Below are 16,571 nucleotides of genomic sequence, written 5' to 3' on the forward strand. Positions count from 1 at the left end.
ATCCATGTCCTCTCCATAGGGCTCATAAAGTGCAGGCCAGTCTCTTGGATCAAAAACAATTCTTCAATATCTCTAGGACATTCTCTGTCCACCAACGATGTCTTTAACTTAATAGGAAAAAGGGGTTATAAGGGTGTCTTTGCACTTTTCCAAATTTATTTTACTCTTAGGTTTCCCTTTTTCCGTTATCTGAAATAGACTTAGACTTATTTGCCTAGGACTACACTGATTTGTGGTAAAAAAGAGCTAGCTGTTTACTATGCAAGTGCACTTTACTGACAATTTCCTGCACTCAATAAATGTTGTTGAAACCATATCGAAAAGTGGACATAGGGTAGGTCAGCAATAGAAACAGATTGGACTTGGGTTCGGACCTTTTACTTGGAGGACATTTAGTAACTGGACTTGGGTGACTTAATTGAATACCCCTAGTTTACAGCATTTCGTATCAGACCAGCGGGTAAAAGTCAAAGTTTGCAATTAAAACAGCATTGTTCAAAGAGCCTCTTCATACCCGTATAAACAGTAATTCTAAGTAATGAACATTCTTCTAGTCATCCAACTCCCAGGTGTCAAAATGAGGCCATATGAGCTTCAGAACACATACATAATTCTGCTTTCAAAATAACCATTCCTTGAGGGTAAAGAAAAACTTAAACAGACCCACAGAAACCAAACTTAAGAATACAAAGAAACCTTTCTGACAGGAGAGGTTACTTTAATTACTGACAGTCGCTAAAGCACAGTCACTAATATTGAACATGTGGAATGGCAAATAAAGTTTGAACAGTTTTAATAGAATCCCCAAAAGTCTTAAAAAAAAGAAGAGGCTGAAAAATATAAGTTCTCAAAGGTTCTGTACAAGGTGACCTGTAGGGCGGAAGTCATTCAGGGGGCTCCGAACAGAGACGTAAGGCGGTTCTGCAGCATCCGGATCCCCCTGACGGCAGCTTTATCCAGAGCCTTCAGGTCCACGGAGTCCATCTGGCTGGCCAGCAGCTGGATGCTCTCCCCGGTTCCGACTGGGACGTAGACGACGATATCCTCAGCGTCGGCCTCGATGGGACAGCCGTTGACGGCGATGCTGTAGACTCGCTCCTTGTGGCGGGGCACCCTCGCGGCGGGGGTTTTGGGGAGCCGCGGGTCGAAGCGCGGGGTGACCAGGGGCGTGGGGCCGATGATGGAGGAGTCCAGTGCGCTCCGTGCCGGCGTGATCAGGCGGTAGCGGCTCGGACGGCCCACGGAAGAATTCCGCCTGCAACCCGATCTGGCCGTGGTCCTCTTGGAGGCGGTCGGGGGCTTCCGCACTGCGCGGCTCTTCTTCACCGTAGCCGGGGCGCCTCCGTCGTCGGACGCGGACTTGGTTCCGGCTCTTTTCCGCGACGACTTCTTGACGGATTTAAGCAGCACGGCGTGGTCCTCGGCCACGACGCTCTCCACCGCCGCCGCCTCCTCCTCCCTCCTGGCGCTGTCCACCTCCGCAGCCACGGGCTTGTCGCATTTGTAGTACTCCATCCAGTTCATGAGGCGCACCGCCCTGGGCAGCTTGATCAGCGCCATGTTGTAGCTGTTGTCCACGTCCTTTTGGAGCTGGTTGGCCCTCTCCTTCATTTGGCCAACTCGGGCTTTCACCTCGCTGTCGAAATCGTCGAGGAAGGCCTCCAACTTTGCCGTTTTGAGGTTCTTCTTACGTTTGACGGAGGTGTTTTTCCTGGGCGCCATGTTTTGTTACCGCTGTCAACGACCCGGCTCTGACTAGCAACGGCGACGGTTAGCGGGGAGATTTCAAACTGCGCGCAGGGGGCGGGGCCAACATTCAAAGACGGATTTCTCTTCCGGCTACATCCGGTTGAGGCCTTCACTGCCCATTTTTCCGACTGGGAAAAAGCTAAACTATCACATTTGCGTCCAAAATTTACAGTCTATTTTACCCTTCGGCTACTTTTTCCAGAGGTTGCCCCAACAAATCAACTTCCTCCAACTAACCATATTCTCTGTATCCTCCTCTCTCACTACGTCCTTAAATCTTCTCTTTGGTCTTCCTCTACACCTCCCATTGCAGCATCAGTCTACCAATACATTCAACCATCTCAGTCTGGCTTCTCTGACCTCTCCAAAACATGTATCATGTGCTACCCCTCTGATGGACTCATTCCTGATCCTATCCATCCTGGTCACTCCCCATGAGAACCTCACATCTTCATCCCTGTGACCTCATGCTCTGCTGTCTGTCTTCTCCTCAATGCCACTGTCTCCAAAACTTACAGCATCGCTGTCTTCACCACTCTTCTACACCCTTCCTTCCAATCTAGCTGTTTCTCTTATCTCACACATCACTCTTGCTCTCACCGCGGATCACGATGTGTTCTGCAAACATCATGGTCCATGGAGAATCCTGGAGAATATTTTATTTAAGGTGCCTTGCTCGACACTCAATGACACTGTATGGACATATATACACAAAGCAAGGATTAAAAAAACAACAAACATATCATAAAAGTGACAAAGTGGTAAAAATAAAAAAGGAAGTGACAAAGCAAAGCAGTTGGTGTTGGATAGAATTGGCAGCTTTTAACAGGTGTTTTGAAGTTGGGGGTGGGTGACGAAAATTAATGTTTGTATTGTGTGAATTCATTCACACTTCCTCTTTCAACTGATTATAACAGGAAGCTGTCTAAAGGAATTGAACAGATATCAACTCACTCCTGTGCAAAGTTTCACCAGTTTATTCCAAACAAGTAAACTATGAACAGCGTAGGTTTGCAGTGGATAATTTTTTATCTCGTCTTTGCTTCTTTACTACAGCTGTGTCGAATAAGGCCTTTCAGGAAGAATCTACGAGATACATACATACAAGTATGTTGACTTCGTTGTTTGCATTTACCAACAGCACCTGAACACCCCATGACTAAGACTATATATTTGAACCTTTACCATGTGACACAGGAGTGCTGACCCCTGCGCCACCATTTGGAAAATCGAGCAGAAAGTATTTTCATCAACGACAGAACCTTGATTCTCCGGGAGGTTCCCAGGAATCAAATAAATAAATAAAACAAACACTCATGGCCCAGATGAATATATGTAAAACATTTATTGTGGGTACAAAAAGTAGTTCAACAGTTTATTATGAATGAAAACTGACCCCACCCGCCTCAAAGACGAGCAACACGAAAGTCTCCGCTCCAGTGATTAAAACGTGGGTGCCTATGAACGTTTCAATATTCGTTCAGGAACATTTCCAATATTCACATTTGTCAGTTCCTCCTTTGGTTATTATTTTAATGCGAGGGTGTTTGGGATTGGAGGCAGCCAGTTGATTTGACTTTTTCCTTTTTTGTCTCCACCTTCTACAGCTCAAATGCTATCTACGAATACAATACATTTCAAGAACAATCTAAAGACCATGCATACTAATATGCAACAACTTCTGGAGTGTTTTTCTTCTTTTTCTTACAGTTGAAAGCTCTCAGTATTTAAGTATAAGAACTGAAAGGTTTCTCAGTCAAACACACAACATGTGTGTCTTACTTTCCCAGTCAATCTGAATTTATCAGCATCGACCTTACACAGTATGTCAGCCCCCCACCCCGCCATTTTTTAAATTGGGCCGACGGGTCGAGGAAAAAGTAAAGCACCTGGGACAACCCTACATTTCAGGCCCGGGAAAAGTCCATTACCTTCAACACCCGACTTTTTAATCACCCGAGAGATCCTAATGCACAAAATATATGAAATAATTACTGTAAACAAACTGATTACATTTTCAAAAAGACTATTAAAAAAATTACAGAGGAACGGCATAAACACAGAACAGAGCGGCCCAAGATGGCACATGAGCGTCATGGACAATGAGCAACACTCGCACAACAGCGACCCCTGTAAAAGTGTCTGTCACCGCTTCACTTGTGTGTGCAAGAAATTAAAAACAGAAGAGGAGGTCAGTTTCATATTTCAGATTGGCGGAGGACAGGAGAGGGGGGTATAAAAAATAAAAAGTGAATGTGAGGGTTGATTTCATTGGTGATTCTGGAGCCAAAACTGGGGAAATCAAGGTGGGACAAGGAGTGCTCCTAAAGGCAGACTTGTCCTGTCGTGATCCCTTGACGACTGTGACCTCACAACTGAGGTGTGGATACACAGGAGCCTGTTCCACAGCTGGAAATCTATGTTTCGGCGGCACTCTCTATACAGGAGGAGCGCCCGGATCTGCGCTTTGCATCACATGATCAAAGTATAGCTTCCTGTTGTTTTTCGTCATCAGGACTTTTGTGGTCTGATCTAGAACACGCAAGGAACGAGAACTCTCAGCTGATTTGATCAGCCTTTCACAGATTAATTGGTTATCAGTAGATGAGAACCTTTCCCGATGAGTATTTCACACGTGAAATATCCAATCCTAAATTCCCAGCTGGACACCGACATTTGGTTGAATGTCAGTTTGGACATTCAATGAACGCTTCGCACAATGCACGGTATGTTTTTTATCTACCTCCCTCAAACTTATGTCAGTGCCCACGGTGGAGGTCATTGTAGGACCCCGATGTCTGGGATATAGGATTTTAGTCAAACAAATATTTTTGTTCGCAGCTTGAACCAACAGTCCATCAAACGTCTTTTGCGATGTTCGACCGCCATCTGGTGCCACTGCTGGTCACAAAACATTCATCAGTATTGTGTGCTCAAATCAGCTCAAAGTGGCTAAAAGACATCTGTAAGTTATACAAATGTTTTTATTTTACTCCCAAATAACTCCCAAATATCAGTATCAGCCTCCGGAAATTAGTCAGGCTCCTGCAGCCCTGAGCTGGCAAATATCGAACTGAGCGTTGACGGGAGCAACAGAACAGCAGTTCCTGCAATGCATTCGCCATAAAAGGAAAAACCTGAGAAGTCTTAAAAACAGACAATACTGATCTTTCACCACCTGACGGCCGGAACAACCAGGGGACTGCTGACCAGCTCTGTGTGCTGCCCTTTTTTATTTTATTTATTTATTTACTTTGCGGTGTGCTATGTCTTTCATACATTTATTTTTTTCCCCCCAAGAAGAAATCCGACAGACTCGGCTGTCGAATCGCGCAAAAATGCCAACAAGGCCATGTGGCAGAGCTTCCGGCAGGTTACAGTAAAAGAGATACAGACTCTGTACGTTCACTATCAAAGATAATCATTCAAAACTAATCTGTAGTGTTCCTCTTGAGAAGGCCGGTAAAAACACGCTGGAAAAGACTCAGGCTGGCAGACGTGCTTTCGGACAAGCTCACATTTGGTGGTTGCCGTCTTTCGCAGAGCGAAGAATAAGCGTTGAGGAATATGAGCAGGGTTCTGCGGCTGGGGTCACGCGACCCTTTGCCTGGACTCATATCTTCAGTCACAGGCTGAATTTGAAAAGCTGAAGGAGAAAAACGCGTACTGTATTCCAATCCAATACCTATGGGAGATAAACCTGTGCCCAGAGAAGCTAGCTGGACCAACCTTGAAAAATAAATATCTTTAACGCCAGTTTGTTTTTACGAAAAAGAAAATTTGTTCATGCCATTATTTCAATTTTTGACGGCTGGATGTTGGAAGCCCTTTTGTCACAACCTAGCAAGTTCACTGACATTAATTGTGCAGCTTTGTGATACTAATCTGCTGCCAATGAACAAGAAATTCCAAAGTCTTACGGATGAAGGAGTTGAAAAAGTGAATGCCCTCCAGTAACTGGCGCTCTGAGCGACGGTGGAAGGGGCAAGGGGAGTTTTTGGTGAACGCCTCCCCTGTCCGGCTTCACGGGGTCCACAGATACCGACATTGCAAAATGACTGACAGGTTTGACTCTTTGAAGTCCAGAGCAGTAAAAACAGTCCATTCAGCCCAGAAATTTGTAAATCGTCTTGGAACAATAAAGTTGGGGGGAAAAAAAAACAAACAAAACAAAAATGAAATGACAAGGAGAGGGACAGGATCAGATCAGAGTGGCTCTGAGATAAAAATGTGTAAATTACTGGGAATTCAGAGTGAAGATGACGAGGAAGTCTTCACATGATGGCACACTCTCTGGAGGACACCTTGCCCTGAAAGCAAACACAAAATGATTTAAAAGGCCTTTTTAACAGAAATCAACAACAATCCAATGGCCAAAGGGAATCACTCAAGGCTTGATGCAAAGGAATGAAAGGCAAGTGCACTCACGGTTTGCTCCACCTCCTCCTCTTCCTCTCCATTCTCCATCTCCATCTGAGTCTTTGTAACGGTCCTGCTGGCGACATCCTGAGCACAACCAGCACATGCACGCACAATCAAACACACGAGCGCGCGCATTTCAGATAGCACATCTACAGCCAGGATGGGTTTCAGAAGAAAAATCAAAATATACAGATGCCTTTACCTCGCCATCAGCATTGGTCAAAGTGGTGATGATGTCACTTCCTGTGCCCCAGGAAGCCTGGCTCTTCCACAACAGGTCAGTTGGTGGACTGTGAGCCACACCAGCATCGGCAGACCACACCTGGACACGCGCGGAGTAGCAATTCAACACATCAATATAACAGGTGTTTTGAATCTCTCTTACGCACACACAAACAGCAAATGCCTTACTGTGACTGTCTGTCCGGCCTTGAGAACAAACTTTGGGGAGAACTTGTAAACAACCTCTTCCCCACCATCAACCTGCCTCTTCAACCTCCAGTTGCCCAAAGGCTGGTCCTGCAGCAGAGGAACACCAAGTGTGAAACTTGAAACGGACAAGCTCGAGATGGGGCTCAAGCCAAGGGAATAAAATAAGACGGAACTACCTTGTCGGTGTCGTTGGCCAGAGTGACGGCGTTTCCGTCCATGTCGGTGGGTGAGATGGTCACGGCCCCGCTGGACGTGGCCTCCTCTGACACCAGGAGCTGCTCCCCCATCTCGGCCACATCTGCTCCCTCAACCCTCTTCCTCTTGGAGCGAGAGGACGAGGAGCCCGTTACCCTGGAAACCGTGACTCGGGCTGTCGGGCTGGGGGACAGCTTGAGCCTGATAAGGAGCACACCCAATTGTTTTATTACTGAACAAAAATACCACCATTCACCATTTTTGAGCTTAACGACCCTGATAGCACTCAGTCATTAAATCTTCCATAGAAATTATGTCAAAACACCTATTTCTTCTTAAAGCTTGGGACTTGGTACCAAACAAGCTAGTCTAGAGCCCCTAAACTTTTCACTGATTTTTTTTTTCTTCTTTAAATACACTACTGACTACTGCCTCCAACCTCAGTTATTCTCCCATTCAGTATACAAACAATGTAACTATCAAATCCTAATTTCATCAGGATGGAGCGGAGGTGCTCAGAATGAACAATGCTCTATGGCGGTTAATGGGCCAAGAAAGGAACAAGATAAACAATAGGTGCATTCAAACAGAGTGAAAGTGACACTAAGCAGTGGTGTGAGCCAAGACGCTACTCTGTCCGTCCAATGGAAAAAGGAGGTTGGTGTCAGGTACCTGTGCTCCTCCCCCTCCAGCAGCTTCCTGTAGGCATTGATCTCCATGTCGAGGGCCAGCTTCACATCCAGCAGCTCCTGGTATTCACTCAGCTGAGCATTCATTCTGTCTCTCAGCTCGCTCATCTCCTGCTCTTTCCCTTCGATGATGCGGCGGTGGCGGTCTCTCTCTGCAGACAGTATGTCCTCCAGCTCTCGTATGCGATCCTCAGAGGCAGTCGCCTGCAGACACATGTAACCGGAGAAAACAGAGTGCCGCAGGGGGGTTAGAAATTGCCGTCCGGGGAACCAAACATTCCTGGTTTGATTCCTGCTCCTTCCTGTCCTGTTGAAGTGTTCTTGAGCGAGAGACTGAACCCCTAATTGTTCCCCCGGCACTGTTACTTAGCTGCCTTCTACTCATGGTGCATCCATTATGTATTAAATGCAGTGGTCAAATTCCACTAATGGTGTGCTCCATGAATAACTATGTCTTCTTCTATAGTGAGTGAATCAAGAGTGAGGGACAGCGACTTGGAGTAGTGTGTGAATTGGAGATGGGGAGGGGGGGACACAGGACCATACCTGTTTCTGCAGGGCGCTCAGCTGATACCCCAGGCTCTCGATTCTTGTGCGAGACTCCTGCAGCTCCTCTCTGGCAGAGCTCATTGCCTTGTCATTGATCTCTGAGGACACCTTGGCATTGTCCAGCTTGGGGGAGTGGGGAGGCAGAGTGTTTAAGCATTAAGATAAGATAAGATAAGATAAGATAAGATAAGATAAGATAAGATAAGAACAACTTTATTAATCCCGAAGGAAATTGTTGAACAGGAGGGAAAACACATGCGTGAGCGCACAGACACACACGAACTGCTGATAATCATTAATTACCTTGGCCTGGAAAGTCTGCTCAAGTTCACCCTTGTAAACGGAGACTTGTTCATCATGTTGCTTCCTCAGGTCCTAATGGGTGTAAACATACACACGCACAAACACTTGTTCATGCAGATTCTCCAATAAAAGGCTTGAGGCCAAATGCAGACCGCATATTTCCTTACGGTTGAGATCAGTTGTCTCAAAAGGTTACCTTAAGAGAAGCTACATTTCCACATTTTATCTAAACTGTTTTAGGCGGTTCACTGCAAATAAAATAAAAAACATGCCCTTTTTGGTGGGATGGAGATATCAATTGTGGGTATGATGAATGTTAAATATTAGGTCTAAAAAGGGATTTTTTTGCTGTTATAATTTCTTCAAAAATATATGAAGGTGGAGCGGAGCGGTTTCCTTTTTTTTTTTTTATACAGCCCTATTTCTAATGAATTCTTGTCGTGCCTGTTTAGTCTCACCCCAATCGAACTGATGCTGTGTACTGACACTATTTCACATACGTTACAGACACGTGTACATATTGGTACAATTTTCCATCTGTTTTTGACACGGATCTTTTCAAGCAATGACAATGGAAATGTTCATTTTAGAGCCTCCTGTACCTGTAGAGCCTGTGCCAGTTTGAAATCGTAGTCCTGTCTGACTCCTGAGTCCACTTCCACAATCCTCTGCTCGTGTCGGCGCCGAGACTCTCGCACCTCCTAAACATACACACGAAGAAGGGGAATTAGAATGTGAGTTTAAGTGTATATCACATATAATTCACAGGATGTGTATTTTGTAAAGACAGCTTTTACTGAAATTGTGTAAAGAGAAAACTCAAGTAACATTTACTTGGTCATTTCAAGCAAAAAAAAAGAAGAGGGGGCCTTTTAAAAACTTTTTCCCCATCGAGTGCGAACTATGTAACGGGGTCATATTTTGTGCATTCAAGGGGGGGGTGGAATATTATTGAGAATATCATTCTCCATCCATCAGATGCTGTTTATCCTGCACTCAGGGTCACAAGGGAAGAACATGCAAACTCAACACAGAAAAGTCAGAATTGAACTAGGGTCCTGCATGCTGCAAGGCCGAGGCGCCAACCACTGTTCCACCGCAACCCCGAGATTATCATTAAATTAAGCAAATTGAGCAACTGAAATAGACCATTGCGTGTTTTGTTGTCGGACTATGTGAGCAGGCAGAACAAGCAGGTCGTACCTCTTCAAACATGCTCTTTCTGAACTCCAGCTCCTCACCCAGCGACTGGCAGCGGTTTTCCAAGTCAACACGCATAAGAGTCTCTGCCTCCAGCTGGCGCTTGGCAACACCATGGCTGTCCTCTGCCTTTAAAAAAAAAAAAAAAGGTACATAAGCACAATGAGCACACAAACTAAAATGACATTGCCAAATACTTGGTATCATTCAAAAACTGTTTTTTGGGCAGTCCTCTGATTTTTCAACACATGCACGAACCTTGGCCAGCAAACTCTTGACATCGGCGAGCTCTGAGGATAGAGAGGCGTTCTGGCTCAGCGCTGTGGTCAGGGCTGCTTCACTTTGATTCAGCTGGCCTTCTAATCCAGTGGCCCTGGACAACGCTGCAGCAAGATCACTGTCCTTCTTCTTCCCACTGAAACACGTTGATGGAGAATAAAGTGACTGTCACCAGCGACTGAGCCGCTCCCTGGCCTAATCTGACCTTGCACAATGTGATCCGTGCACTAATTACCTGCGTGTGGCTTCTTCGAGCTCAGCCTGAGCCTTGCCCAAGTCAATCTGAAGTCTGGCTCTTTCCTTTGCAGTTTCATCCAAGACCCGCCGGGCGTCAGCTAACTCTGCCTCGTACAGAGCCTTCAGACCCGTCACCTGGAGAGGAAGACACCAGAGCAATTACCAGATGTCCTGCCTTACATAAATTATTGTCATAACTTGCAGATTTACCTTCTGGAGTTTCAGAGAGAAGACAAGACTATACAGAGCAAACAGAAAGCTAAGCCCATGGTGAACCAGGGTCTCATTTTAAGTTGTTTTTCTCAAAGTGCAGTGACCAAGACTGTTGTATTGAACCTGAATGACTGATCTCGTGCAGGGGTGCCCACACTTTTTCGCCTTGTGCGCTACTTTTTAAATGACCATGTGAAAATGATCTGCATTGATCTGGAGAACTGCGCACAAAGCCTGACCCCCCCCCAAAAGTTATTTAGAGTTCTTCCAATCAACATGAATATATCACAAAATTGTCCTGGCTATGGAATCTAATGTCACATTCAAAAGAATATGGCTTCCCCGGACTCAAAAAAAGGGGGACTGTTTGGTATACTACTGATAACTTATTCATCTCTCTTTGCTTCCTATTCATTTTTAACATATCTGATTATTTTTATATGTTTTACGGAAGGTTTAAAATACATGTTTCTAACCAGACATGTTGGGTTTAAGCTACATACATATTCACACACACATGCACACATTTTTTAAAGACATTCTGTTCCCCTAATACAACATTATAATGTATTTCTGAGAAAAGTATTACTGTGCTATGAATGAGCTGTTTGTTGTGGGGCCTTTAGGTTTATTACCAGCACACAACCTCCGGTCACGGTGTCAGTTGTTCACTATAGAAGATCGGTTTAACGCGTCAAGAACTGTAGTCCTGCTACGTACATGCTGTGCAGCTGTTGCTCACCTGTTTTTTCCCCACATCCAACCACGAAAATCTAATTAGAGACATTACTGCTTGGATGTCAGTGATCTGGAGAACTTTCCCCACTTTTTATCCCTGCCGATACCGGGGTCGATTCAGTGCATGGCTCACATGAGTTACAAGTTAACAGAATTATTATGTGATGCAGATTCCATCAACACAACATCACAGACCCATACGGTTTACAGATTTACAGCAGCAGACGCTGTGACGTCACTGTGTCTTTTTCCTGAGGTGTTTGTGGCCCTATGACATCTCGGCTGCAATTGGGATGGGCCTATGGTGTTAACAACTCATTTTGGCCATTATGACATCATAGCTAAAGGTTGAATTGGGAGCAATGGCGAGGTTGGATCGTTCTGCTGGAGGGTGTATTGGAAGATAATGCAACAAAACGCAGAGGCACATAATCAACATTGTTGATAAATAATCACGCAGACAAGAGGAGACACTATGTTTTAACTGTTCTACTGATAAATAAAAAGTCCGGAGTGTGAAAACACTACCAACTTGTTTTCATTCGATCACAATTGCGACTTTCTTTTGCCTCCTCCCCCCATCAGCGGCATGTCCGACATAGCTACCCACATCACAGGAGAAAATCACAGACCAGCATTCTTAAAGTGGGAGTTTCTGTGGAAATTATCCACACTTATTTTTGGCATGTTATACTCAAACAAGGGTGTAATTTCCAGTCATTCATTCAGTCCCTGCGTCCGTGGGTTTTCCTTTGACCATAATCAGGTTTGCTGCATTCCCTCTACTTCACACCTCTGGCAGGGAATGCGGCAAGAGACTCAAATCTTGACAGTGCAAACCCTCCCCTGGTATCACATGACGGCAAGGCTCTATAGCGAAGGCCACAAAATGGATAGTTGGCTGTCTTTTGCGATTCAATTCTTCAGAAGGTTACAAGGGACTTTTTTTTTTCATAACTCTGGCACAAATTTGCAAAACAAACATGTTTGTTTCTGCTAGTAGTTAGCAGAAATCTATGCGGTAATTCTTCTTCCAAATATTAAAATGATCAAATCCTTGCTACTTTCTCCATAGTTTTATAAATCATGTCTGAAGTTTTGTACACTTCACTGTTTCCTGACCAAAAAAACTTTTAAACTAATCTACATCAGGGGCTGTGCAAGACAGACTAGCATTTTTTCAAGTGACTAAATTCAAGAAAGCATCCCTGATGTGACCTCAAAATGTAATTTAAAAAAATTAAAAAATTTATGGACATTAATCCTTTTTTCCCAAAATCTCCACTGGTGATACTTAGATTCTTAGTTGAAGGATATTCTGGGGATGACTTGTTTTTGGTAGTCTTTAATTTCACAATTCTTACATGTTGTCTTGCAGACTTTTAAAATCAAATAGTAATAATTTTATTCACTTTCTATCTTTCAAATACTTTCTCATCAATGATTTACTAAGGATAAGAAGTGACCAAAGCAGTATTTCTGGATATGTTCCTGATCTGAATCAGCTCATTTGCATTTGACACAAAAGACTTCACTGACACATCTCACATTGTCCCCTTAACAAAAAAGAAAGTATCTGAATCATCTTGAAACACATGGTAAAAAAGTGAATCAATTAAGTTTCAGTATGATTATCTTCACAATTTTGAACAGCATTATCTCTCCGATTCACCCTTGGCTTTGCCAGCTGACTTACTTGTGTCAGTTTGTTGTTTTAATCTACCTTTTGCAGACTCTTTATGTGAAGTTTGGGAGGCCAGCTATCCTGCTGGTAGACCCAAACAGGTGTGGCTGCAGGGTACAGTACCATAACAAAATTCGGAGCGGTGGGAAAACACCCCACCAAACATTTCCCCCGAGTTTTCAATTAACTGTATCGTTTTCTTAATCAGTTTTAAAGTTTAACGTTTAGCGAATATGAGATCAGTGAAGATAACCGTTGGCCATATTTTCAGATTGGCGCGCATGATCCACCGCTCGGTCGTCACAGCCAGATAACATTTTGAACACGAGTCCGGGAATGAGTTAGCCACATGGCTAACGCTGCCAAACTTTTCCACGGCAAAAGACGGCGGTAAGTGGGGTTGAACGCAAACTAACTTCATGTAGTCAGGGAGCGCGATATTTGAAATGGCTAGTTAGCTTATTTTATGGCCGGTTGCCAGTCACACTGGTGCCAAAATTAGCCTGCCGGAATCCGGTTCAGGTTTTCAACCGCAAAGCACAAAAAGCTAACAACCGAACTGTGTGAAGGGGACTCATAATGCTTCGTGAGGCTAATCGAATGTTAACCGGCAAGCGAGTGTTTGACTTCGGCTCACCTCTCTCGTGGTCACCTCCTCTTTCTCGGACACTTTGACCATCAGTCGGTCATTTTCCAGCTCCAAAGCGCGAACCCGGTCGATATACACGGCAAGTCTGTCGTTCAGATGCTGCAAATCCTGTTTCTCTTGCAAGCGAGAGATGCGGGTCGGGGAGAGAGGTGTCGAGGCCGAAGATCGGCCAGCTTCACGGCTGGGGGGTAGAGTCGCCATAGCGGCTTTCTTTAAACAAACCGGGGTTCACAACTTTTTCGGCGGTAAAAATAAAAAAAAAATACTCGCTCTGCCCTTCTAAAAGCGGAACCGGTGATGCTAAATGGGCTCAATTAACTGCGCGAATCAATGAATGAGTCGTACGGTCATGCAGTGTCCCACGGAGTTGGGAAAAAAACCCAATGCTGTAGTTCCAAGATGGCCGACACAGCGGCCAAGACCCCGCCAAAAGCCGATGGAGCTTCCGGTACCGCAAAGGACGATGGGAAAGAAAGAATAAAAGCCACATCGAAAGAAATGAACACGTTTCTCGCCACCATCACTTTTGCCAGTATATATATCTTAATATATTGTAGATAAATTAATGAAAAGTACATGTAAATTAATGAAAATTTGAGAAATATTTGAAATACGCTGGTGTCTGATGAATGATCTATTTTTTTATTCATTTTGTTATATGCATTCTCTGCACTGTTTAGAGAAAACAATGTCCTATTCTTTTTTCTTTTCATAATTTTTATTGAACATATCAGTGATGTTCTATTGTAAGTCGCGTTGGATAAAAGCGTCTGCCAAATACAATGTAATGTAATTCAATGTAATGTGCAGTCAGGGGAGGCAAGAGAGGGCGTGCCTCACTTGCCAGTCTTGGAAAGAAAAAAAATGTATAAAATGAAAAAAAAATTCAAGGGTTGTATTTATCAATTTTATATAAATATTATATTTTTTCAAATTTGCTGCATTTACTGTTTAAACACTGAGAAGAGATGTATGGTGAGGCCGCCGACTGTTGAGCATGCTTACTGCTGGCATGCTCTGCACCATTGACAGTAGACAGTATTGCTTTCTCTTTGTATGTCGCTATTAAAATGTTTAAACACTTTCCCCATATGAACTACATTTTCAACGGCTTGCGGTGTTTTTTATTGACAAATGTATGTAAGTTACTACTTTCTTGTGCAAAGGGATCATAAAATGTCTCAGAAGAGCCGCTAAGTGAGGCACGCAGTTCTCCTGCCTCATGGTTGGGGGAGCTCATGATTCCAGGGCTTCTTCTTGCGGCTCCTTGGCTGGGGAGTACAGTGCCTCACCAGCCATGAACCTCACCGCACGTCACTGGAACACATATAGTATAAACAGACAAAACACATGAACAAACAAACATGGCTAAATAGACTCGAATGTCAATTATATAAATAGGCATGAGGAAACATAAGAACATTCATTTTGTATGCAATCAGTTAACTGTTAGAGTAAACAGGATTAAAGGCCTGTGAGAAATGTTTAATTCTAGAAATAAGGGGACAAAAAATTATAAATTAAGATAATAACATTAATAGTAACAATAAAAAAAATGACAAGGTGAATGCAATATGTATTTAACTCAGTGGATCTAACAGAATATCAGTCATTAAACTATGTTTTTTGGATTTTTCCATAAGTTTTAAGGATTTTTATATAACAATGTCATATTTGTATTGCTTATAAGTTGTTTTTTTCTGTAAAAAATAACAGGGGCAAGTTTAACATTAAGTTTAAAGTTTAACATTAATCTTTTCAGAACAGCCATGCCAAAAAAATTTGAAGATGAAATCAGGTGCAATGGCCAGCTTGTTTTGTGTTTTTTCTTTTTTTGTTCATTTGTTTTTGGTCAAGTCCATGGCCATGAGTTCAATCCTTGATACTTTGTGTTACGTTACCCCCATGGACGACAGACACATGGACTTGCATGTGGGGTTTATTCAAGGGTGTAACTTGAACGAGACCGGACGCCGACTGCAACCATGGGTCCGACTTAAATACTTGCTTGGTTAGTTGAATTCCTTTCTGGTGTGGCGTAGTCTCCAGGCGCAGAGGATAATTGCTGTGATTACTTTGCCGCTGGTCCAGGGACCCAAGGAATCGTGACACTCTGCTTTGGCATGGCAATGTGTTATAACCAAACTTTTTTTTTCTATAAATAGTCTTTCAATTCCAAAACCGTCACAGTGTTTAAAACAATCAAGAGTGTGGCCAGATAATGTATTTGTATGTGGTAATGTTGGGTTACCTCAGAATTTTATTATTTTATTGATTTCCTTTTTTCATTGCAGGGATTGATGTGTTAATGTTTTATGATAATGCTTACTGTGATGTTTGATTCAAAGGACTATGAGTGCGTTTTAGCACCTTGGACTGACAATGAAATATAAATAAGCACTGAATATAAAGAGGATATGATATTAAGTTGCGAGCTTGGAGAGGAAAGTGACTCACACAGGAAATGAGACAGAACAAATCTGCTGAAACAGCAGTCAGTAGATTGATCTGGGCAGCAGCTAGCCTGAACCCAGCATCCAAGGGGGTCCATGTGTGCAGCACCTGGCTTTGTTGGGCTCTAAAAGGACTGTTGGCAGAGTAGTATCAGGTACCACATGGGCAAACAATCACAAAACAAAGGCAAAAACTGTGTGGAGTACACATTTTCATGTACACTTGCCTTTAACATGCAGTTCTTTATTTATAAACACTATAAACAAAAATATATTAAAACATTGCTATTGTGAAGTATGGCGCTTGAAGACTGACTTGAGTGTGATCTCACTTGAGAGTGAGGTTGTTAAATTAGGAGAGAGATGCTGTATTCATGGCAGAGGAGATTCTCCAACCTTTCCCATAATACAATGGGTTATGACAGCGTTGGTGAAAAAATACAGCTACTTTCAGAAATGGAAGATGATCTCTGTCCTGGTCAGTCGCTGAAATAAAGTCCTAGATACACCAGCAATGTTTTTCCCATAATAAACTCAAACATACCCATGACGCTAATAAAGAAACCCTTTTTTAACTTTATCATTACATGATATGAGATACGATATGAAAAACAGAAATATAGATGATACTAAAGACCAACTCCAATTAGCCCCTCTGAATGGGGTGTTTTAAAGCCACAGGCTGGTAACAGGTAATAAATCGTGTGTCATAAATATCAATAAAGTATACGCAACTCAATAGAGCGTAAACATAGTTACAATTCTTTTCCGCGTTCCAA

At 43.3% G+C, this 16,571-nt stretch overlaps 2 protein-coding genes across 2 annotated transcripts; both read right to left on the minus strand.

Annotated features, from left to right (window-relative positions):
• Nucleotides 1–343: 343 nt before the first annotated feature.
• cdca8 (cell division cycle associated 8) lies at nucleotides 344–1,766 on the minus strand. Its single transcript, XM_086145822.1, has one exon. The coding sequence runs from the start codon at nucleotides 1,720–1,722 to the stop codon at nucleotides 889–891; it is 834 nt and encodes a 277-aa protein (XP_086001948.1). The 5' UTR covers nucleotides 1,723–1,766; the 3' UTR covers nucleotides 344–888.
• Nucleotides 1,767–3,075: 1,309 nt separating this feature from the next.
• On the minus strand, nucleotides 3,076–13,718 carry lmnb2 (lamin B2). Its single transcript, XM_086145651.1, has 13 exons — nucleotides 13,328–13,718; nucleotides 10,054–10,190; nucleotides 9,798–9,954; nucleotides 9,543–9,668; nucleotides 8,942–9,040; nucleotides 8,340–8,411; nucleotides 8,034–8,159; nucleotides 7,471–7,691; nucleotides 6,780–6,999; nucleotides 6,583–6,690; nucleotides 6,374–6,493; nucleotides 6,178–6,255; nucleotides 3,076–6,059 (listed from the first exon to the last, which is right to left on the minus strand). The coding sequence occupies exons 1-13, from the start codon at nucleotides 13,538–13,540 to the stop codon at nucleotides 6,024–6,026; spliced, it is 1,713 nt and encodes a 570-aa protein (XP_086001777.1). The 5' UTR covers nucleotides 13,541–13,718; the 3' UTR covers nucleotides 3,076–6,023.
• Between the last annotated feature and the right edge of the window lie 2,853 nt (nucleotides 13,719–16,571).

The sequence above is a fragment of the Fistularia commersonii genome, chromosome 1 (assembly GCF_037954325.1).
Source record: "Fistularia commersonii isolate RoL2024-O1a breed Wild chromosome 1, RoL_Fcom_v1.0, whole genome shotgun sequence".
NCBI classification, from domain to species: domain Eukaryota; kingdom Metazoa; phylum Chordata; class Actinopteri; order Syngnathiformes; family Fistulariidae; genus Fistularia; species Fistularia commersonii.